This window comes from Arvicanthis niloticus, chromosome 8 (assembly GCF_011762505.2).
Source record: "Arvicanthis niloticus isolate mArvNil1 chromosome 8, mArvNil1.pat.X, whole genome shotgun sequence".
Taxonomy (NCBI): domain Eukaryota; kingdom Metazoa; phylum Chordata; class Mammalia; order Rodentia; family Muridae; genus Arvicanthis; species Arvicanthis niloticus.
In genome coordinates this window covers 61,823,758-61,848,066 of record NC_047665.1, presented here as the reverse complement: position 1 = coordinate 61,848,066, position 24,309 = coordinate 61,823,758, and the positions used below count along the sequence as shown (strand labels likewise).

At 45.2% G+C, this 24,309-nt stretch overlaps 1 protein-coding gene across 1 annotated transcript; it reads right to left on the bottom strand.

Annotated features, from left to right (window-relative positions):
* Positions 1-240: 240 nt before the first annotated feature.
* Mcm10 (minichromosome maintenance 10 replication initiation factor) lies at positions 241-24,012 on the bottom strand. The gene is made up of 20 exons (XM_034510391.2): positions 23,586-24,012; positions 21,136-21,225; positions 19,506-19,841; positions 18,387-18,491; positions 18,127-18,261; positions 17,398-17,632; positions 16,292-16,457; positions 15,364-15,531; positions 12,359-12,475; positions 11,979-12,175; positions 10,311-10,411; positions 9,412-9,522; positions 9,217-9,325; positions 7,151-7,379; positions 5,674-5,818; positions 4,747-4,859; positions 3,961-4,074; positions 3,077-3,222; positions 2,467-2,509; positions 241-1,864 (listed from the first exon to the last, which is right to left on the bottom strand). The coding sequence occupies exons 2-20, from the start codon at positions 21,140-21,142 to the stop codon at positions 1,781-1,783; spliced, it is 2,661 nt and encodes an 886-aa protein (XP_034366282.1). The 5' UTR covers positions 21,143-21,225; positions 23,586-24,012; the 3' UTR covers positions 241-1,780.
* Between the last annotated feature and the right edge of the window lie 297 nt (positions 24,013-24,309).

Below are 24,309 nucleotides of genomic sequence, written 5' to 3'. Positions count from 1 at the left end.
GTGGCTCACAACCATTTGTAATGAGATCTGGTGCCCTCTTCTGGTGTGTCTGAAGACAGCTACAGTGTACTCATCATATATAAAATAAATTATATATATATATATATATAAAAGAAAAACCTAAAACAAAATATCCCGAAGATAGATTCATATCAGCCAGTTTCTGCTGATTGCTTACTCAGTTCTAAGTGCCCAATGATGAGATAGGGCTCTGATATTAAGTCAAGAAAAAGATAAATATATAGTGGATTTGTATGAAACTATTTAATGGTTGGTAAAAGCACTAAAAGGAAGGATTAAAAGATTAATCTCATTAATGAAGATTTTCAAGGCTCATGGGGAGTTCTCTCCACCCCTTCCTCACCCCTGAATATTCTGGGAAACCACACACAATGCACACAAATCCAACCTTCCAATATCCCCAAGAGTGGGAAGGGGTTCCACTGTGTTTCTAATTATTTAGGAATTAAAATGAAAAAACATAAAGGCATCCAAATTCAGGTCCTCAGAGCTCTGTAAGCATCTGAACATCTTATAGACAGTGAAGACCCAGCCATGCCCTGAGCAGATGAGAACACATTTCCCACACAGTGCAGGCAGCTCTGAGAACATTCTGCTGTTCCTGATCTGTGCTGACTTCAGGCACAACACTCTTTAGATTAGTTTCAAGAACCTTTGGTACTTACTAATAAACACTTCATGAGCAGAAACAAAGCTGGATGTCATGCGGGGCATGTGACTGTGTCTTTGGCTCTGGAAAGCCTCAACCATCTATCTCCCATAAGTACTTCCCACAGGATTACCCTCTTGACATGTTGTTTCAGACAAACCCAAACTAGCTGGAGTCCAGATGCCAGGGTAACGATCCTGCCGACTTATTGTACCCTTAGACAGCACCAGCATTCACATGGGTCAAATACTGTTTGAAAGGCAGTTTGTTCAGCTAGCCTAACCTAAATGTTTACTGGGGTTAACTATGTATGTTTTGACCTTTAGGATTCTTAACACACATAATAAGTATACCTGTAACCCTACCCAAAGTCCTTGGGATTCTGTCTGTACTGTTGGTTTCTGAGTCACGTTTTACAGCTTCTCAAGTTGTATATCTGCTTTTATTAGGAGCATCGAACTTTATTTTAAATAAACCCACACTAAAGGTGACGAGAGCTTAGGCATTTCTGAGCCCCACATGAATGTAGGAGAGAAACTTCCTTCTCTATATGAAGGGACTGAGTCACAAATTGGCTCGGTGACTTCATTTCAAAGAAAAGGATGAAATCACAGTACAACAGAAGGAAAGAATGTGGCATCCAATGTCAGCACATCCGGACTACACAAACAGCAGAGATATTCATCATCCAGAACCCGAGTGTTGGGATATTACACAGATATGCTGCCCTGGTTTCATTTCTACACAAGGACCAAGTATGGAAGTGGGGAGATAACCATGCCACATCGGCTCTTTTGTCTCTCAGTGTCCACATTAACACTCGAAGGAGACCCAGAAGCAAAGCTCTTGCTTTCAGATCTGGGGCAAACATCTGTGCGGCAGCTGTACGGCAGGCATCTGTAACGAGGAAAGGCCACAGTGCCCTGGTTCCCCATGTGCACATGAATGTTAAATATGGTGTCAGTCCAGCACACAGAGGAAAGTGAGTAGGCACTGTGATGACCAAGCACTTCCTTCTCATGGTGTCAATCAGGAAAAAGGAGCACGGAGCCAATCTCTTGCTTTTCAGAGCCACAGAAGTAAGGCTGGTTGGGAGATGTCTGAAGAGACTCATTTAAGGCTGTTCAGAAACTTGGCATGCTCTTCTCCTCGGGGCAACAGGGTTTCTCCTCCTATCTTTGGACCAGTCTTCTCCTAGAAAAAGGAGAGTGCACTAGTAAGAGATGGTTTATCTTTATTTTCTGGGGTCACCAACTTAATTATGAGTTAGAATGGAGTAGTACCCAGCTAGATAATGTCTACAATGTCCCCAAGGCCATCTGTTACAGCTTTGCCACCAAGTTGGTGCTCTCGGGAGGTAGTGGATGTAGTGGGAGTTCTTAAATCACTGGGGACGAGACCCTGAAGGAACAGGAGGACCCAGGGATCTTTTTTTTTCTGTATGAGATAAACAAACCTTTGTCATCTTCTCCTTCCAAAGGTCCAAAACCAGACCAACTAGGCACAAGCCAGAGAACTGTGAACCAAAGGAAACTTTCCCTCTTTGAAAGTTGATTTTTAAAAAGATTTATTTATTTTATGTATTCACCATTGCTCTCTTCAGACACACCAGAAGAGGGCACCAGACCCCATTGCAGATGGTTGTGAGCCACCATGTGGTTGTTGGGAATTGAACTCAGGACTTCTGGAAGAGCAGTCGGTGCTTTTAACCACTGAACCATGTCTCCAGCCCTTTTTAACATGATTATCTCAGGTAATTTTTGTTACAGTAATGAAAAACAGATTGCCATACGTACCTTTAGCATTCCATCCCGTTCCCACTTGTAGAGGCCACAGTTACTGAAACAGAAAAATGGTTTCACTCAATAGTAAAGAAATTAACAGCATGAAGACAATGGGGCCTGTGGGGTCACAGGGAAAAAGTTGTCCCTTCATTCAAGGAAGAGCTGCACCCATACCATCCACCTCATCTACAGCTATGCTCGAAGCTATAACGAACAAGCACTTCAATGGCTTGAGAAACAACAGCCTTCCATTGCTCAGTAACCTGGAGGCTTCAGAGATGAAACTTCAGGTGATGCTACAGGGCAGTGCATGTCCCAGTGGGGGCGCCATCTAGGCACTAACTTCTGTCTACTGGAGGACAATGTTCTAGGTCAAGAAATGAGACTAGACAAGGCAGAGAAGTACCACCGCCTGCTGAATAGAACTGGCTCCCTACCACGGGCTGTCCACACTGCTCGCCCTGACATGTGCACACCCTTCAGCTACCTCAAGGGTCTCAGGTAAGGGTTCCTACTTGAGGACTGTCAGGAGCTATAGGAAAGCTTGAGGGAGATGATCTCCCGCTCCAGGGACCACACGGGAAGTACCACGGAGACAGAGAAGCCCACGTGATGTTCATACCGGCAATGCTTATTTGGGAGCTTGTCCAGGGAGATAGTCCTGTTTCCACAAGGACATTTGAAAAACCTCTTCACACCGTCATGCCAGTGGAGGTTATGCTGTTCGCTGACGCAGGTCTCCAGGGGCTTGAAGTGGGTGTAGGAGCACTGCACAGAGGAACACAGACCACATGCCGGGTGAGGGGCTTTGAAGACAGAGGAGCTGCTCTCAAGGCCCTCCATCCTCTGCCACTGCTGGGACTTGACCACCTCATCTCTAATGATGCTTTTCTCTTCTGAGATGGGGTTCTGTAGCTAGCCTGGTCTTAAACTTGTGCTCATGTACAGCCTCTTATCACTACCTCCCAAATGCTGGGAGTGGAGGCACAAGTCACCACACCAGGCTCAAGTGGAGTTCTTGACTCTCTCTTATACAAATACCTATTTTCTAATGTCTGCCCTATTTAAGTAGAAGCATATAATAACATTCATCGACACTAGATGTTAGGAAAGGTAAGCTTGGTGGTGCAACCTCTATCCCAGTGTTTGGGAGGCTCACACAGAAGGGTTGCAAGCTCAAGGACAGCTTTGGCCACACAGTGAGTTTTAGGTCAGCCAGAGCTAATAATGAGATTCAAAATATTTTTCCCCCTTTAAAAAAATTTCTGGTCAAAGTCCCAGAGTTAGCAAACTCTGAACTATCAATATATCAGGATTTGTCAGAATTCAACAAACAGCAACAGGAGCAAGGTGGCCCTACTGGTCACACAGCAGAGTACCTGAACCTTGTCTATCTTGCACTATTTATTTTCAACTCTAAATGACATATTACAAGCTATGGCCTCACATCCCACAATTCCTCAGATCTTGCCAAGTTGCCCTTGAAGGGGAGCCCTGCCCACTCACCTTCCTGCATGTCACCACGCGGCACTTCACTTCTCGGGTGGCTCTCATCTTTTCTTCCATCTGTTCTTTTTTCACCAGTGGCTCAAAATAGGAATTCTGTAGCTCAGCCTCAGCCTGAGTGACAAAACACACAGAAGTAACTGCACCAAATCCAATATATGTTCAGAATAATGACTGCTGTGATTTACTCAATCATTATTAAAGCAGAGCTGAAGAGACAGGCAAAATGTCGGAAACCTACATAGAGGAAACCAACTGCAAGCCAAAGATCGTAATAGTTAAAAAACAAAAACACAGAAAACCAAAAACTTAAAATAGGGAATAAATGAAGATACAAACAGGCATTTGGTTTTTAAAAGAAGTTCAAATAAGAGCCGGTGCGATTCTCAACAGCGGCAGTAAGTTGAGTGCGCATGAGCAGCCAGCCAGTTCAGCACACCGTTCTAACAGACTCCAGGGGGAAGGCACACATAGTGACAGCCCCATAGGCTAGGTGCTGGTCACTCCAAATGCTCAGGGCACAAGAATGTCCCAAGCAATTAGAGCAGAAGGGATGGGGGCAGGGAGCTGTCTCTGAAGAGCCATGATACAGCTCTGGAGCTAGAGTCGTCACACAAAGTGAGTTCACACACACACACACACACACACACACACACACACACACACACCCTCTCTCAGTACCTCAAATCCTATACTATACAGGTACTTCACTTGTGTAAGACTGGATCCTCAGTCCCCCTAGAGCTCTGTTTTGAAGGTCACGGGCCTGACCCTTTGGGCGCTTACCTCCTTCAGGATGTCTGTGTGCTTGGACTTTGCTTTTAGAATTTTCTGAAATTCCTCTGACTCTAGGTAGGCAAGCTGCTCTCTCCTTTTTTTCCTGGCAGGCTCCAGCTCATCTGTAGAAGAACAACACAACACTACACTAGTTATTCCTGAGAAGACAGAGGTGTGTGTGTGTGTGTGTATGTATGTATAGATAGATAGATAGATAGATAGATAGATAGCGCAAGCTGGGGGGGGGAGAGCCAGTGTGCTTCATCCTTAACTCTCTCCCTGTCACTAGGCTCTTCAACCTTGATATCAGGACCCCAGCTTTAAGTGGCAAGGGTGACCTCAGTGTACAGAAAGCTGGGTATGATAGCCTACGATCCCATTATTAGCAAAGGTGAGGCAGGAGGATTGCCAAGTTTGAAGACATCCTTGGCTACAGAATGAGACTTTGTTCAAACATACAGCAACAAAAAATTAAGCAGAGATTAAGAAGCCTAGTCTGAGGTGGAATGTTTGACAAGAAGAGACACTCTTTTCTTCTGATTACAGTGACAGGAGAACAAAAAGTTGACTTACAAACCCATTTTAAATGACATTTAGCCATTCCCATGCTTCAAAAAGCAAAAACAGCAAATTCCTTTCAAAAACCTTATGTTACTATAAAAATGCATAAAGATTCAGAGAGCAATCCCTTTCCCACCTGCTCAGACTGCACATAATTCCATTCCAAGTTGTGTGATTATACGGGAGTGACTGGATGGACCGGGCAGGTGATACATGACTGTAACCCAGCCCTCAGGACTCTGGAGCAAGAAGACAGAGCTGTAGCGAGGCAGCCTGGACTATTTAGAGACCCAACACTTGATGTTGGAGGACTAGCTGTAATTAGAGCTCTCTAAACAGCATCTGCCCCCCACTATGACGACAAAGCCACAATACCTTCAGGAGACACCGTAGTGCTGTTCTCCACGCGCTCCTTCACTCCCTGCATGCCTCGGGCGTCCATTTGCTTCCTTACAATATTGTTTGGATCCCTTTTTGTAAGGATCTGGCCCTTTGCCCTTAATTTGGCAATAGCAGCCAACTAGAAACAAACAAACAAACAAACAAACAAACAAACATTGGGATACGACAGGCACCCAGTGTTCCACAGCCCTTGGTTCTCTAACAGAAACTGGGCTGTGAGATGGATAACCCAGTGGGGCCTGAGTTCTATCCTGGCCAGAGAGAACCCATTCCTGCAAGTTGTCTGCCCGCCACAGGTGTGGCGTGTGCATGTACACAGACAGACAAAAGACCGCACTAAAGTTGATGGGACAAAAGTCAGTCTATAAATGATGTTTCAGAGAAATACGCACTATGAAATGGCAGAAGTTTGTTCAGGGCCCTTTTGGAAATTGTTGGAAAGTCTATCCAAATCTAGGGCCAAAAGAATTCATTTAGCAACTTTTAAAATCAAATGTTCTAACAATACATTTCAGAGATATACTAATTTTGATACTTTCATGCTGAGGAAAAATAGGAGGGAAATATTAAATGTCTTTGCTTGCTGAAATTAAGCCATTATGTTTAATTTCCATATTTAAATCATCTGTAAGAGTAGAAAATTGAGCATATACCAAAACCACTGTAGACTATAATATAAAACAGCGTGAACTTGAGCCAAGGCACCAGACAGTGCTCGTTGGTGCTGTGTGCTGTGACGGAACATCCAGTGGACACAGTGCACATGTGGTAAGGTCAGAAGCAGGCCTGTCTCTTCATCAGCATGGGCCAGGATTACCACCAATAGCCTGACACCACTAACACTGCACTTACTTTGATTCTATTTAGTATGGGTTAACAGCTGCCCAATGACTCTTTCCTGGCCAGTAATATAGTTTTAAATATCATCTCCAAAGCCAAGCAATGAAAACAGAAGCCAGCAAAAATCATAAATAAATCAATCCTTAATTTTTTAAAAACTAGATTATGTGAGTGCTTGTATGCATGTGTATAAATTAACAGTGTCTTCTTCCCTCACCACTCTCATCTTTTTTAAATTTTATTTGTTTGTCTGTCTAGTGCCTGCTTGTCTGTATGTGTGCCATGTGTGTACAGGTGAAGGCTAGAGTTACATGCTATATGAGTTGCCTGATGCAGGTGCTAGGAACCTAGCTTGGGTCCTCTGCAAGACCACCCAATGCTTTAACCAGTGGCCAGTCTCTCCAGCCCCCACCTTATCTTTCCAGACAAGATCTTTCCCTGAGCCCAGGACTCACCACTTGGCCAGAATGGCTGGCTAACATAGATCCATTTGTCCTCCCCCACCCTCTTCCCACCCCCAGAGTCACATGCGGCCACCATGCCTGGCTTTTTACTTGCATGCTAGGGATCCAAACTCAGATCCTCAAGCACCGCTGGACACCCCAGTTACCTTTTTAGCTTCTGCTGCTGCACCCAGTTTTGGTCTTGGTGGTGGTAATTCATCAAAGAAGAGAACATCGTCTCCTTCTGAGATGCCTCTGCCCAGCTTAGGCATCCGTGGGGCTGTGGTTCCTTCTAACCTGGGGAACTCAGCCCCAGTTCGAGGAGACTGGGCAGCAGCCTGTCGAGAGGAAGATGGCACTGCTGGGCTCTGGACTTCACTTGCGCTTTGGAGGAATCTTAAAAGGAATACGAAGTAGCTAAATATGGGGTTGGGTACATGGCTCAGTGGGACATCATTCATCTGTCTAGCATGCCCTAGCCCCTAGGCTCCATGCCACAAACAAACCCCAACCTAAATAAACATAAATAAATATATACCCAAGGCTCAAAAGACTTAGACTTCAAAATAGTCCAGGAGACCTCAGATAAGCTAGAGAGAACAATTAGTTGTTGGTAAACAATTTCCTTTCTTGGCTAATAATTCAAATTTGCAACTAAGAACACCAGCTTTTGCCTGAGTATGTGGATGGTAACTGATGACTGTTTTACCAACTAACTCGGTAGGAGACGCTGTCACAACACACATCTAAAAGTGTACTGCAGAGGCACCTGTGTGTGATGGGCTTCACTGCATCTCCTTGCATCTCAGTTTATCCCACAGGAAGGGAATACACAAGGGATGCCTAGAAACCCTTCACAAGGGAGGAGGGACGAGAAGATGAAATGACGTGAGGTGAAATGACTACAGTTCCTCATAGGCATGTATGCAACTGTCAGAGAATTAAAAAAGCAAAACGAACAACCTAAGCTGGGTGGTGGTGGCATGTGCCTTTAAGCCCAACACCCAGGGGGCAGAAGCAGGCAGCTCTCTGAGTTAGAAGCCAGCCAGCCTGGTCCACAGAACAAGTTCCAGGATAGCTAAGGCTACACAGAGAAACCCTATCTTGAAAAACAAACAAAAAAACAAAAACAAAAAACAAAACAATCCCCCAACAACAACAAAAAACCCAAACCAACTAAACAAAAATCCTTAATAAAAATGGCACTGCAATCTACTTGTTGATTCTTTTACATAGATTTAACATATTAGAAAGAATTCAAGCCATGTGCTGTAGTACACGCCTAAAATTCCAGCACCTAGGAGTTGAGCAAGGAGGATTCTGAGTTCAGAGCCAACCTGGGCTACATTCGCAGCAAAGGCGTTGAGCAACCAATTCTGTCTTAGCCTCATTCATCAGTGTTAGAATTAGAGGCACGCCCCGTCCTGCCTGCCTCAGTGTTAGGATGAGAGGCACGCCCATCCTGCCTGACTCAGCACCAGCCTTCCTTCATTTCAATAATGCCCTAGCTATTCATTCTTTAAGGTAACCTCCATATGAGGTCCTTCTACACAGGCATGAAACACCCACAAAATCCTGATCAATTATAGCATGGACACAAAATCAGATATAAAGCTTCAGGAGATGCAAAAATGTACAAAATACTGTTAGTGAAGTAAAAGAATGTCGTATTATACAGTTGTTTACAACATCCACAAGACCATCCTTTACCTTCCCCAGAAGGATGCATAACCGATTCCTCCAGGATTGCCCTATTGCTTAAACTTCTAACTCTCCTGCTTGGACCTTCAAGACCTGGATTATAGGCAGGTGCTACCCTGCTCGACAGTTTCAAAAGATTACATTTATGTATGTATGTGTGCATGCATGCGTGCCTACCACAGTGTACATACAGGAGGCCAGAGGACAACTTGTGGGAGTTGGTTCTGTCCTTTCACTGTGCTGGCTTGGGGAAGAAACCCAGACTGTATAGTTTGGTAGCAGTCATGTTTACCCACTGAGCCGTCTTGCCAGCCCCATGCCCAACACCTTTGAAATAACAGAGTCTGTGGCTTCACTTCAGAACCCCTGCACCCACATTTCTCATTTTGCAGATAAACTATTGAGCTCAGAAAGCCTCTCCAGTCTCCTTCCTACTTTCCAGGGCCGCAGTAACTGATCTTGCCAACACCAGTAGGCTCTGGGAGCGGGAACGGTCATCAGAGGCAGGGAGCCGAGTGAGTCTGCCTCTTACCGTTTCTGTATTTCCTCTGATTTCCTCTTCCGAATTTCCAACATCTGTTGTTTCTGCTGCTTCAAGAGTGCCGATGCCGAGATGGACTGGATGGCAGGTTTGGGGCTCCCTAAAACACAGGCCGCACATTGAGGGTTTGAGAAAGGTCTGGGGAAGCATGAACACACACACCACAATCACATATGCTGACTGTACCCGAAGACTTGGCTCTGGCTAGATGTTTTTGTAAGTTTCTGGCTCCAAATGTGGGCAGGGCCATCAATTCCCTGAACTCCTCAGAGCAAGACAAGCTCTTCTGGGGAATTCCTGAAACACAAAGACATTAATTTTAGAGGATTCAAAATGTAAATGGTTTGATATCACATGAGATCACTTTTTAAAACCTAGAGTCATAACTTAGTAACCTGTTAGTGAATAAGATAAACAAAGAAAAAGAAAAAAAAAGAAAAAAAACTTAAAAAAAAAAAAAGATTTAAGATTTATTTATTTTATGAGTGCACTGTAGCTGTCTTCAGACACATCAGAAGAGGGCATCAGATCCCATTACAGATGGCTGTGAGCCACCATGTGGTGGGTGAAAATTGAACTCAGGACCTCTGGAAACGTAGTTAGTGCTCTTAACCACTGAGCCATCTCTCCAGCCAATGCAGAATGTTTAACTTAAAGGTCAGACTAGTAAGACAGCAAGGTCATCAGACACTAAGCCCCTAAGAATTGTGGGACCCATGGACATGCCATTTCTAGAAGATGAATAAGAGGTCATGCAGGAGTTCCTGGTCACTCTTAGGACCAAAGGTAAGGGTGGACTGGCACTGTCTAACCTAGGCCTATTTTAACAAAAGGTAACTGATAAGATCAGCCGGGAATCTGGTATTAACGCTGAATACTGAGAGGCTGACCCAGTAAGATCAAGCTGAAGATTTTTCTTACTGCTCGATCGGTCACCAAGCTCTCTCCTTTAGCCTACACCACACAGTCCACTAAACTCAGGTGATGTGTGCCACTCATCACTGAAGACTATGAGCAAGCCATAACCATTCTCAGTCCCAGATACTGTATCACTAGAGCCAGAGGATGGGCAAGGAGAGAATTACCCAGCTTTTGCTTTGTTTCCTGGATGATTGCGTTTGTGCCCCTCACAACCAGATTGGTCAGCGTGGTTTGAACCTTTTTCTTAGGAGCGATGGCTGCTGCCCTGTAACGACAAGAGCCAAAGCAGAAAGTGACTGAGCTACAGTGCTTTCCAAAACAGAATACGAGGATTCCCAACGCATCTGTTACCAACGGTCCGAGTCTCTCAAGCCCCGCGCATGCACGCAGGCCTTGCCAGCCCCAGCTTGGTAGCCCAGGAGTTCTGGTTTATACACTCAATCACAGATGAAGAGAGCCTACAGATTCACTTGAGGCTTTGCCAAAGGGCCAGAGACATCAAAAAATACACCAACACTATAATACAGAAGCCTAAGAATTTGTCTTAAAATAATTAATGACTGTTAACATTTAGTATGTTACAATTATAGGTCCTTCTAAAATGTTATTAAAAGCTGGGCAGAGCAGCATACACGTTATCCCAGGACTAGGGAGATGGAGGGAGGAGAAATTCAAGGCCAGGCTTGAGTGTACATTCAGTTCAAGCTAGCCTGGGCTACATGAAATCTTGTCTCAAAAAAAAAAGAAAAAAACCACAATGTTCTTAGAAATATGATTAACATTTACCCATATGGAATATGGTAAATAACCGTATAATGGATATTCTATAGTTACTAAAAATAATGACTAAAGAGTCATTACTTAATATACAGTAGAAGTCTTTTTGCCTAATTCCATAAGGTCAGAAAATCCTTTATACATGTTCCTTTATACATATTCTGACCTGTAATATGCTCAGATGCCATCCTTATGGTAAGACGACAAGGCCACACATCACCCTTAGACAGTCTAGAATCATGGTGGAGGGACCATGCTGCAGAACACGATGTGAGCCACATCACACGAGTTCATGAAGTCACGTGGTTTCTAAGAGGGCTGCAAACTCCCTCTATAACAACAACAGTAACAACAACAAAACAACAAGAGTAACAATAGTGACTCAAGAAAGTCACCACTGTTGTTTTGACACAGGAACTTATGTGCCCTGGCCTGGCCTGGTCTGGAATGTCGCCACAGCTGGCTCGGACTCCCGAGTCTGCTGTCTTCACCTCTTGCTTGTTTTCCTCACTTAAAACAAGGTTTTATTTATTGAATCTTTTATGTGTATATGCATGTGTCTGAGAGTAGGTTTGTGCACACTGACCGGAGGGGCCACAAAAGAGCATCAGACCTCCTGAAGCTGGAGTTACAGCAGTGGAGCCACCTGACATGGGCACTGACAAACTCAGGTCCTCTGGTGAACAGTGCGCACTTAGCTGCTGAGCCATCTCTCCAGACTGTTGTCTCCATTTGGGACAGGGTCTCCCTAGACAGCTCAGGCCGTCTATGGACTCATGTTCTTTCTGTCTCATTCTCCCACGAGCTGGGATTGCAGGTAGGAGATATCACATCTGGCTAACTGTAAAGCATGGGCTCTATGTTCAGATCACACGACTCCTGCCCGTTCAATGTCTCCCTAGGAATAGAAGATGTCCTTGGCCACTCTGGCTTCAGCTATGAAGAAGGAAGCTCATGTAAGCACCCTAGGACAGTTACAGAACAGCCCACCATCAACTTCCTCCTAAGAGAGAAGCAAAATCCTTTCCCAAGAGCAGCCCCAGGAAATGCCTTACATGGATGCTGCAAAGGATTCAGAAGAAACTCCACCGTAGTAGAAACCATCTTGACACAGGCGCTCCTTCAGGCTGGTGCTTTTGCGGAACTTCTTGGGAATCCGTCCCCCGGAGAAAGTGGACTGCAGATCGGAGCGCTTTGCGCTAAGCTTCTTGTACTGGGCCTGGATGTGATACTGGCAGTATTCACAGTCATGCTGCAGGGAGAAGCACCCAATGAGGGCCTGGTCAGCGGTGACACCCATCTCTCCTGGGCTCACACCACTATGTGCTTGCTGCATCCCTATGACCTCCAGTGATCCCATTTGCTCATGGCCACCTTAAGTCCGTCCCTCATGATTGGCTGCTCATAGGCAAATACTAAAGGACTGGACACCCACCAAGTTGACTGTCTGTGTACATGGCTCTCCATTCTTCTTCTTGGCTTTACAGGTTCCCAGGTCCATAGCTTCTCCCATAATTAAGACTTTTTGAGGATGATCAATAGATAAGCACACCTGTGAGAGAGAGCTTATGTAAGTGCTGAGGGTCTTTATCCTAAGAACGGCGGAGGTATGTCTGCAGCTGGCTTTAGAAGGCATCTCTGAAGCCAGTGCGCTATACAGCTGCAGACTAGGCAATGCAGAAGAGTCAATCTTGGCTCCCTTTTTTCTTTCTTTTTTTTTTTTTTTTTGTTTTTTTTTGTTTTTTTTTTAGACAGGGTTTCTCTGTGTAGCCCTGGCTGTCCTGGAACTCACTCTGTAGACCAGGCTGGCCTCAAACTCAGAAATCTGCCTGCCTCTGCCTCCCAAGTGCTGGGATTAAAGGTGTGCGCCACCACCGCCCTTGGCTCCCTTTTTTGTAACCATTGGCTGTTGGAATTCTGACTGTCTAGGCTGGTCAAACACTCAGCCTCGGGCAATAGATGCAGCCCTGTTTTCCCAGCGTTTCTTACAGCACACAATGGTCATGTGACTAAGGCTTGGCAAATTAGCCTGAAACAGGAATTGATAGGGAAGTTCTTGATTTCCTACTAAAAAGAGAGAGGCTGGCTCACCTTCATCCCACTGCTGCCAGTGGTGATAAGAGGCAGGGGGGCAGTCTCGATGACCTTGGCTGACTCAGTCCTGCTCCCTGCTGCCAATTCTCAGGCAGGCCTACTTACCAAGTATACAGACTGAGATAAGACCTGTCCTCAACTGCCTGGGCTCTGTCCTTGCTTCCAGAATAGGGCATCCTGTCACTACTTGGAAGTCACAGGGCCCAGTGGTTGCTAGGTAACAGAATCCAGATCAGAATGCTTTCAAATCCCCCAGCTAGCCTCAGTGCAAACCTGGCCACAGGTAAGCCTCCATCTACACTGGACCGTTCTCCCGAGTCTAGAGGGATGAGCCCACAGAGCAGCTGATCTGAGGCAGAGTTGTTCTGCCTAACTGCATTCACACCCTGGTAGCTCAGTCAGTGCAAGACCTCCCTCCAGATCTAGGAATTTCAGCAGAAAATATCAATCTGTTCAGAGCCTCTCAACCTAAGATCAATAACCAATGAGGGAGTAGATTCTCCTCCCAGGGCAGGGAGATACAGTATTCTGCTTCACAGTGATTTGGTGTCATTTAGTGACCAAGAGGGAAAGGCAGAAACTCACTGTGGTGCTTTGACTAAAATTGTCCCATAGGTTCATATATTTGAATATTTGGTACCCGGTTGGCTGGAAATATTTGGAGAATTAGGTGTGACCTTGTTGGAAGAGGAATATCACTGGGGGTGGGCTTCCAGGTTTCGAAAGTCCACAACCGGGCCTAGTATCTCTCTCTCTGCCTCAGATTTATGGATCAGGATGTAAGCTCTTAGCTACCACTATAGTGCCATGCCTGCCTGTCTGCTGCCATGCTCCCCACCGCGATCATCACGGACCCAACCTCTGAAACTGTAAGGCTTTCTTTTATAAGTTGTGGTGGTCACGGTGTCTCTTCACAGGGATAAAACAGTAAATAAGACACTCACAGAGATATGGCCTCACAGACATCACTAAGTTGCCTGTTTCTAGTCTTTTGTTTTTATGAGGGAGGAGAGGCCAGGGTCTTGCTGTATACTAGAGGATAGCCCAAATTCATCACATAGCCCAGACTGGCCCAAAACTGGTGACTTCCCCCATACTTATCATAATACTAGCCTGGACTTAGAAGAAAACTGGGATGGCAAGATGGCTCAGTGGGTAAAGGCACTTGCTAACAACCCTGAGTTCAACTCTAGGAACCCACATGGTGGAAGGTGAGAACCCATTCTGCAAGTTGTCCTCTGGTCTCCACATGTATACTGATACCTATGTTCCCACCTCCAGCCCAAGTCAACTAATACAGCAGTAAGTTAAAAGAGAAAACAGGAAGAAAGAAAAGGAAAAACAGTTGGGAACGGTAACTTATACCTATAACCTAGAACTTGGGAGGCAGAGATAGGAGGCCTGCTGCTCGTCCAAGGCCAGCACAGGTTACAGACAGACAGACAGACAGACGCAAATGCACACAAACACACAAGCACACACAAGATCTGACCTTGGAGCCCAGACTGGCCTTGAAGTAATGGCAATCCTCTGGCCTTTGCCTTTGGACCACTGGGATTACAGGTGTGAACTACCATGCCCATCTAAATCCCACTGTTTGTTTAAAAGAAACTGTATAGAAGGTTTTTGTTGTTGTTGTTGTGTTGTTATGAATGATCAAATACACAGCCAACCAACAAATGAAGACTTTTGCTGTTTCTACTGGAAACAAAGCTCTTGTTGAGACAGAGCAGAAAAACTATCCACTGCAATTTACACTGGTCAGCAACTCACTAGGAAGCAAAGGTAACACAAAACTCTGATGCAGACTGGGAGCATGAAGATTCGCTTCGACTCCAAGTGCCAGCTAGGACCATAAAATTCACTCACATTGCATCACACTGATCTCTGGATACAACCATGGACATTTGTGAAGGGACCCAAGGAGACCCGAGTGGGAGCGTTCAGTAAAGTTGAGCTGGCGAGACGGCCCAGCAGGTACAAATGCTCGAAGCTGCAGTCCTGAGTTCAATCCCCAGACCCACAAAGGTAGGGAAGTGATTCCATAAAGTTGTTCTCTCACCTCCACACGTGAGCCGTGTCACTGTGTGTGTGTTCTCTCAGATAACAAATAAAATAGCAGTGATAATGAGAGTTCAGTAAACTCTGAGACCTGGGACGCTAACTCAAAACCGTTTACGATAAGTAGAGTCACAGAATATTGGCAGGCAATGAGCCAACAAAGGAAGAGCAAGAATAATGGGGGGAGAATCAGGTAAAGGTCAGAGAAAGATTAACACAGATGTTTATCAAAAAGTAACTGTAGAAATCACCAGCAAAGCAGTCCAAGCTGAGTTCAGGTCTCACCTCCGACGAGCCATCTTTGGGCTTCATGGGATTTGCATTGAGCAGACCTATGACGGTCCCTTGCTCTGTCTTCCAGAGATCTTTGTGAACGTCTCCAAACAAGAACAAGGACACACACTGAGTCAGGTCACGAAGGTCGTTCAGTTTCCAGATGCTAAACGTTTTCCCCTGGAGTGAATAGAGTTCCTTTCAGTCACGTTTGAACCCTGGCTTACAGTACCTCTATGTAATGGTTCAGGTGTCTTATGGTGGAAAAATATCTGAATATAATTCACCTAAAATAAATGGTTGTCAGAGTGCTTTCAAATTATAAATTAATTCTTTGGGCTTTAGTGTTTATTACCTGCCTCAGAAGGCAGGGAGGCCACAAGGAAACTTAGGAGAGGGTAACTTAGCAGGTAGCCCGCACTGTGTCACAGTACATGAGTCAGTGTCACAGGTACACAGGAAGTGTGCGACAACTTCCCACTACCACCCTAGTACGAGACAAGAAGCAGAACTAGCGTTATCATTTATAGCCTGATCATAGGACTAGATAGCAGGGACTAAGTAGTAAGAGCTATCTCAGTATACACTTACTGACTTGGCCATTGATCTCAGCCCCTTATGCTCACAGGGATCTCTGGGATTTGTGGATTCAGCCTGATTACTCAGCCTTCTCCACAGAAGAGATGACAGTATCTCAGGGACCAACACAGGTGTCCCCTGAACAGTGAGAACTGAAATGCAGTCAGAATGGCTGGACGATACACGGCTCCACTGTCTCTACGCTGAGCGTTCTTTGCAGACAGTACCCTTGAACACCAACCCAAAGACACGCGCCCACTAGAAGTTATTTCAAAAGAAGGGCTGACAGGCGCCAGATGAAGACCCGGGGACCCCTTTAGCCTGGGCAGGCCCAGCTCAGGAAATCAGTAAAGCAGCTTACACTGTTAGCACTCTGTGGAGTGACCTTCCTCAGTATAACCCCAAATGTCACCCAGTCCGTTTCTTCCAGGTTCTCAGTTGCCATCTTGTCCTTGATCTGAGAGAGTCTGATCAGTTTCCGGCCTGTCATCTTCCTGTTCATTTCTGTGGAGGAGACTCGAGGTCGCCTGGGTCAAGAAGCCGGTAATTGCTAGGTCATTATTCTGGTAACAGACTATGTGGAACCTTACCAGGTGGTTAGGGAAACATTACAGAAAGCAACCTTTCCAGTGTTTCGGGGTACTTCTATGTAATCTAGACAGCATATTTATTTATTTTTAGTTAGTTTTGGTTTCTTGGGACAGGATCTCACTGTGTAGCCCAGACTGGCCTGGAACTCATAATCTTCCTGCCTCAGTAAACATTTTTTTCCCCTTCAAGTAGATTAAAAAATAATTTTAAAGTGAGGATTACTTTTCCCTGGACATAGATTTACCTACAGAGAGTTTGTGATCCTTTGTAGTCTCATTACCACTACACGAAGGTATTGCTACTCTGTATCTCTTTTTGCTTTCGAGACTGTGGTTAATGTTGACGCTCAGGCTGGCCACGGAGTTAAGCAGGCTAGCCTTACTTCCCAACCCTTTTCCCTCAGCTTTCTGCATGTGGGAATTAAAGACTGTATATATTTAAAGACTCTATATACTTCAGTTGTACATATTTAAAAATTGTCTAGGATCCTAACTCTGTACACAATATAGACTAAACTGTACCTATACAAACCTGGGAAGTTTTATAATGAAATCTGTATCACTATGTAGACCAGGCTGGCCTTGAACTCACAAAGCTTCTCCTGCTTCTGGGTCCAGATTGCTGGGATTAAAGGTGTGCACCACCATTAGCATTGTGTAGACAAACCTTCCTTAAACAGTACACACTACAGTGCACAGAGTTAAGACAGTGCTGCTTGCTGCACTGCTAAGCTCCCTCAAGTCAAGAGTTGCTGCTGTGTAGACCACACACACACACACACACACACGGCCTCTAGAAGATCCACCTTCTGATAGGAGTAAGAGCCATCTTGCAGGACAGATAAAGGGGTCACAAAGGGATGTTACAGTTACTGACCTGAGGCGTAGGCCTGAGAAGGCTTCCATAGATACCTGAGGAACCTGTGGGGGCCGTTCCCCAGAATTCCCAGGGGCTGCCGTGCTTTGATTTCTAGTCATCCCACAGCGTTTGTTTGCAGGAACAGTTTGAGGAGAGGGTGCGCCTGTCAACCTTGAAGGGGAGCTTTTGGGCTCAAGAAAACTGGAAGTAACCTGTAGTGGTTGTGAGGGTGTATTTGTCCTTGAAGATGACTCTAGAAAATTAGCATAAGAAGTGGAGACAGAATGACTGAGAGGCAAAAGACCTGTTATGGTATTTTTTTGCAATCAACACATAGGATATTTTTTTGTTGCTATTTTGAGACTGGGTCTCACTCTGTAACTCAAGCTGGCCTAGAATGTAGGTTCCTTCAAATGCTAGACGTAAAAGTGTGTACAACAGGCCCCAGGTAATCAGATCCTGCCAGAGAAGAAGACCACTTGGTGATAATCATCCGGGTCTCTACAACGCTGTCCAGTAGAACTTTGTGTAGCAATGGCTGGGCAGCTCATAAATGCTTGTGACTCAGGTCCCCAGGGATCCCACCCCTCTGTAAGCATCTGCACACACAAGCTCACTTGCCTGTAACCCTCTCTTACAAACCACACACACACACACACACACACACACACACACACACACACACACGAATGATATATTTTCAACAGAGCTGAGCAGTGAGACCCAGCCAGGCCTTGAGTACCACACCTGCAGGAGTCTTTGGCATCCGAGCCATCCGCTTGGCTCTGGGTAAAGCAGGGACATCAAGTTCTGCAGAAAAGCACGCTGACTCTTGAATTCTCCGGATTTTCTTCTCCTTTATCGGGGGCTGCAGAGAGGGACCTTCGTGATTGAAAAATGAAAGAAATTAGCAATGCTACGGTTTTGGCCGGAGCTGGGTGGAAATATTAATGCTATTGTTTCTTGGTAACAAAAATGCATTACTGCTACAATTACAGTCACATTACCAGGTGGTTCCGGCAAAGGGGATCTACTCGGAGGCTGTTTGATTGACGCAGCTTTTAGCTGCTCCTGTAAGGATTTCATTTGCTCTTGCAACTTCTTTAATTCATCTACAAAAGAAAAGTATATTAGGAATCAGATCAGATGGCATGCTGTACCCGCCAAAACACTGGCGGTATTTCTGCTATCTCCACCCAAGACCTTGAGATTCATAATACAATCCTATAGTAACTGTTATACTTCAGAGAGGTTCTTTAAACCCTTTTTATCCTTAGCAATCAAGCCTTTTGACAGTTGAGCTAGCCATGAGCCATGACTAGTGGGGTAAACCTGCAATTCCAGCACTCAGGAGGCTGAGGGGGACAGAGAGGGAGATGAGATTAGCCTAAGCTGTATAAAACCCTGTGTCAGAAAGACAAAAACCCCAAACAAAATCCCCAAAGAGGAATTCGTACGAATGTGTTACAAACGACAAGCATCGTAAGTTGAAATACGATAACTAGTACAATCAGTGCTGGCTTCTGTGTTAGATATGAGAAGGGGCCAGGACTAACAGAGGGGGCAAGCTTCAAAGCGGCAGTTCAGGAACGTTCAACCAGACTGTGTGGCAGCTTTGTAGCCTTGTCTCTGGCCCCCAAGTACATAAATCCTAAAGTATAGATTTTGAAAGAAGCACAGTGTTAGAGCCATTTTGTGGAAGATCGAGTCGAGCTGGCTGACAAGGATGAAAGGAGGACCCCGAACGCTGCAATGCTGACTTTAAATGCCCCATCCACCCCCTCTTCAAGGTCAGCCATGTGTGTGCATGCACACAAAGGGCTTTTCGGTCAGTATTCCTTGATGGCTCCTGCCTATTTTTTTTTTTTTGAAGCGGGGTCTCTCATTGAGTTCATGGATTCTGCCAGGTTGGCTCTGAGCCCCAGGGACCTATGTGTCCCCAACTTCTCATATTGAGGTTCTAGACTTGGGTCCATCTTACTAAGTCATCTATCCTTTTTGCAAAATAAACCCATTGGTCACCACCCTTGTACCTGCAGTTATTTTAATGAAAACTGTCAAACTTGGGGTCACCCACTGTCTCACTGAGTAAACTGGAGAAAGCAAGCCATCACGAGTGGGGTTACCTTGCAACTCCTGATTGGTTTTCTCTCGCCTGGGAGCAGGAGCAGGGGAGACGCTGTTTTCAGCCTGCGATGTAGGAACTTCATCATCTGTTAAGTCCTCCACATCGCCAAAGAGAGCGGCCAAGCCTTCCTCCTGGTTTCCGGTCCTTCCCTCTTCTCCACTGTCAGCTTCTTCGGTGTAAGATTCACCGTCACCGTCAGCGTCAAAAAGTTCATCAAATTCATCAGGGTCGCCGTCTTCCAGGGACAAGGTCTTATTCTCTGCTGAACTACAAGGCAAGGCTGCCTCGTTCTCCTCCAGCAGAGATGTCAGTAGACACAAGTCGTCTTCCTCCACTAGGAGAAATGGGATTGTAAGTCTTCCCCAGGCAGAGTGTCAGAGACAAGCACACCACGCTTAGTCAACACTGACAGGGCAACTGAGAGGAGACTCCAGATCTGCCACTCTGCCTGCTGCTCTTGACCTACTTTCCTGCCTGAGTGTTTCTCAGAAGACACTGAGGAGAGTGAAGAGCATGCAAGGCCAGGCACTAGGCTCCATCTTTTTCCTGGCACTGCTTTAATGTGCTATCTTCCTATGACACCAAGTTTCATGAGATTTGACCAGTAAGGAATTGAAAAAAGCTTAAATATAGATATAGACTTTGCCTACTATTTCACTTTTTGTTATTTTATTTATTTATTTATTTATTTACGTTCTTAAGAGTCAGGGTTTCTCTGTGTTAGCTTTGGCTGACCTGGAACTCAATCTGTAGACCAAGCTGGCCTCAAACTCAGAGATCCTCCTGCCTCTGCCTCCCTAATCCTGGGATTAAAGGCAGGTTCCACACAGCCTAGCCAATTGTTACTTTTAAATGGAGAAAGACATAAAAATATTCACCACCCAGAATTAGCTATCATTAACATTTCTGTCAGATTTGCTTCTATTTGACCTTTAATCATGAATTAACATTTTATTTCACAGATAATTTCATGTTAAAGATAAAATTAACCCAAATCAGAACATATAGTTGTTTCTTTCTTTCTTTTTTTTTTTTTTTTGAGCCAATCTCACTTAGCCCAGTACTATGTAGCCGAACTCTGAGATTTACTTGCTTCTGACCACCAAGTGTTGAGATTAAAGGGCAAAGCAATCATACCCAACACAGTGTTATTAATTCCAATGTCTGTCTTTACTTTTCTTGAAAATAAACCAGGTCAAAAAGTAATACAGTTTCTGGCAATGAGTTCAACTACGTAACCAAAAAGAACAACAACCCTCCCGCCCCTCCCAGTCCAGTCCACTGGTTCAGGGCCTGGAGAACCAGCACAAATGGTTGCTCCAAATGGGCTTTGCTCATCAGAGCAGTATTTTTTCACTGGGATTTTTCTTTGCACAAATCCCTGAAAAAACAAGCACAATTCCAAAGAAAGGACCACCAGAATTTAAAACAGATCTAGACTAAAACCATTTCAAAAGATTTCCACATGCAAAGTAACCCTGAAGTCAGACACTCAGTTTAATCCCTTGGTCTGACAGTTGGGCAGTCGTTACTAAGCAGTCCTGGCCCCCAGCTATTTCGTGGTAGAATGAAGGACAAAATGGCAGTTTTCCTAAAACCAAAGAGGAATCCATAAAACTAGGCCTTACCGTCCATGTTGTCATGAGAATGGCTGAGATGAGCAGGGGTAAAGGAGGACCAGGTAGGCGGCCCAGGAGATACACAACGGAGATTCTTGGCTGCATAAAAATCAGTATTAGAGAAGTCACTCTTGACTCTTCTCACAAGGCACATCCAACAAACCCACATCCCAGCAAGTCTGTGACGCTAACCTTAGGATTCACCCACACCTGGCACTTCTCATCTCCTTTGCCATTGCCAACAGCTCAGAAGCATCCCCTCCTCGCGCATCAGCAGAGCTCCTCTACCTGGCTTCAAACTGGTTAGAGACCAAGCAACAGTGCAGTGTAGGGTATGAGGTGGACTACAGACTCAGTGTGAACAAGAACTATTCAGGCTGGGGTAAGATTTAGGGTTATTACTCTGTTTTGTTATGATGCATCTGAGGTCTACTTTATCCACTGAAGCGTGAGATACATAGCTCTACCCTGAGTTAGGATTTTACTTCCACACTAGATAGTGGAGCATAGAGGACCAGAACAATTAAGATAGATCATGTTGAAGTTGGGTGTGGTATCAAATGCCTTTATTTGCAGTACTGAGGGAGGTGGAAGCAGGAACCCTGGCCATTCTGTCAAACAGTGAACTATGAGAGAGGCTGGGGGTGGGGGGCAGGGCAGAAGGCCTTTAACCTCAAGTATAGTTTGTTCCCTGGATCGTTCTTGGACTTGATTTCCAGGCTCCTGCGACAAACATTTGCATTCAACTTATAAGACACGTTTGCTCTTGTTGGATGTAGGAACATGGCTATAGAACCCAATCTGGTGAAAGGGCAGGCTGAAGGCTGTCTACCGTGTACCCCGAATCTGGATATGCCCTTCTGCCTTGCTTTATTGTTTGCTCAGATATAAACTATACAGTGTGTGCCCGGCAAGTGTGCTTAAACTGTTCTGGAAACGGGTTGCTCTATTAATATTTAGTATGTTCTTGCTGTACACTTATTTACATGTCTTCCTAAACTCAGACTAATTGCTTGAACCACTGCTTTGCTATATTTGTGTACACAAGCACACCGAAACTAAAGTGAAGTTGTTAAAGGCACACACCACCATCACCCTGCTAAATATGGTACTGTTTTCTTCACTCACCCAGTAACAGTCATTGTTATCTGCTGGAGCATTTCCAATTGGAAGCTTCTGAGAGTTAGGAGCAAACGCTCTGGGCTCATTCCTACCAGTATCTTACCCTAGTTCCTAAATCAAACCAGTATACCCTTCTGGTCCTGACATCCAGGGACATCCTGAAAGTACAACAGCTCAAACCTACAAACATTGCATACATGTTCCACTTTTCTCCAACCTCACAGCTAACAAACCTAATTAAGTCACCATTAGCTTTAAGCCATTCTTTGCTTTTACTTTGGTTCCCCCCACAACCATCCCTCTTGCCCCACGGGATCTCCCGGTGTAACTCTGGCTGGCCCCAAAACTACAGAGCTCACCTTGACTCTCTGCCTCCCAAATGCTGCCACCACCCCCAGCCATTATGTCAGTGATATTTAGGTCCATAAATCAAGCCATGGAGTTCTTTTCAGCTGAAACATTCTGACACTTTCCAACTATCCTCAGAACACCACTCACAAAGCCCGTAAATCAATGGTCCTTCTTCTTTGTTTCTATTTTCTCATCTTTTCTGTGTTTACGTCTTCCTGCTAGATTAGCTTGCTTTCAGCCTCTTGAACTGCTTCCGGGCTCACACACTTTGTCTAGAAAGCTCTTCTGGAGTTCTTTTTCATATCCAATTAGGTAATTTCTGAGCCTTTCTAGTCGGCCATACCCTGAAGGTCCCCTCTAGAACCCCCTCTGCTCTAGTAACTGCACATTTGTCCACTACTGTGTGCTTGTTATCTGGATCCTCTGGGAGTTCAAACGTCGGAAGGGTAGGGCAGATACTACGTGTCTCACTAGGAGCCCCGTACAAGGCATACATAATAGGGGTGAGGGAGGAGTCAGTGAGCCGGCGAGCATTTTAAAAAGCTCGTTAGGCAGGCAACTCTAACTGCATTCAGTGGGTTATTTAAACAAAATAAAAAAGACATGAAAGTAGCAGGGTACATACGGTGAAGAAGGGGTTCAGAGAAAAGGAAGGCGGTTAAGAGAGGAACGGTGCTCAATACAACTAAAATTGTCATATTTACATGTGCATGCATGAAACTGTCAGAAATTTTCTTTTAAAAAACAGAAATAAAAGGGCGCTTCTAAAAAATAAAACAAATCAAAACAGGCTCCTTAAGCACCTGAGCCCAGTCTTCCAGGCCCCGGCGCCTTGCCCTTTACAGCCTCGGCCGAAGGTCGTCTGCTCCGCCCGATCCAGATCTCGGCGCTTCTCACCCTCAGAGGTTCGCGCCTTTCTCCCTCAGATCCCAGTCCCTGCGTGGATGCCCAGAGTCCCCGACACACGCAAAGCCCACGATGCTCACCTAAGACCGAATCCTCTTCCCGGTCCACACCGGATCCCGCCAAAAATTAAAACTGGACTCCGCCCATCTCTGACGTCGACGTGTTCGTCTGTGAAGGACGCTCTGATTGGCAACACCGGAACTCTCGGACCACACAGACTCTTGGCAGGCGGGAAGCACCGCCTCTCAGTGGAGCAACCTGATTGGTGTAGGCTATCAGACGCCTTCTTTGTTAAGGGCAAAGAACTTCCGGTTGGTGAAGCTCTGATTCCCATAACTAAAATAGAGGGTCTGGCGCCCTCTAGCGCTGAGGAGTTCAAGCATTCTTACCCACTCCTGAGCTCCAGGCCATCCAAGTGGAGAGTAAGGACTAAAGAAGCCTCAACTTCTACCAATGGACACCCACTGCTGTCCTCACAGGTTTCCCTGATGTAAATAAGTAAACCTACAGAGTGAGTTCCAGGACAGCCAGGGCTACACAGAGAAACCCTGTCTTGAAAAAGAAAGAAAGAAAGAAAGAGAGAGAGAGAGAGAGAGAGAGAGAGAGAGAGAGAGAGAGAGAGAGAGAGAGACAGAGAAAGAGAGACAGAAAGAAAAAAAAAAGAACATCCGAACCAGTTTTGCTGATTCCTTGTCCAGTTTAGATATTATGATTTAAATTAAATATAGAGAGACGAAAGTTTCTACTTTTTACTCTGTCTGACAGGAACTAACATTTCTTCAGATTTTGTTTCTCCACCTGTAA

Excerpts from the sequence above, each read along its gene's own strand:
- Mcm10 (XM_034510391.2), bottom strand. Across the intron at positions 7,380-9,216 it reads TCAGAGGAAATACAGAAACG|ATTCCTCCAAAGCGCAAGTG; the intron begins GTAAGAGGCAGA and ends ATTCCTTTTAAG. Across the intron at positions 3,223-3,960 it reads GCGTGGTGACATGCAGGAAG|TGCTCCTACACCCACTTCAA; the intron begins GTGAGTGGGCAG and ends TCCTCTGTGCAG.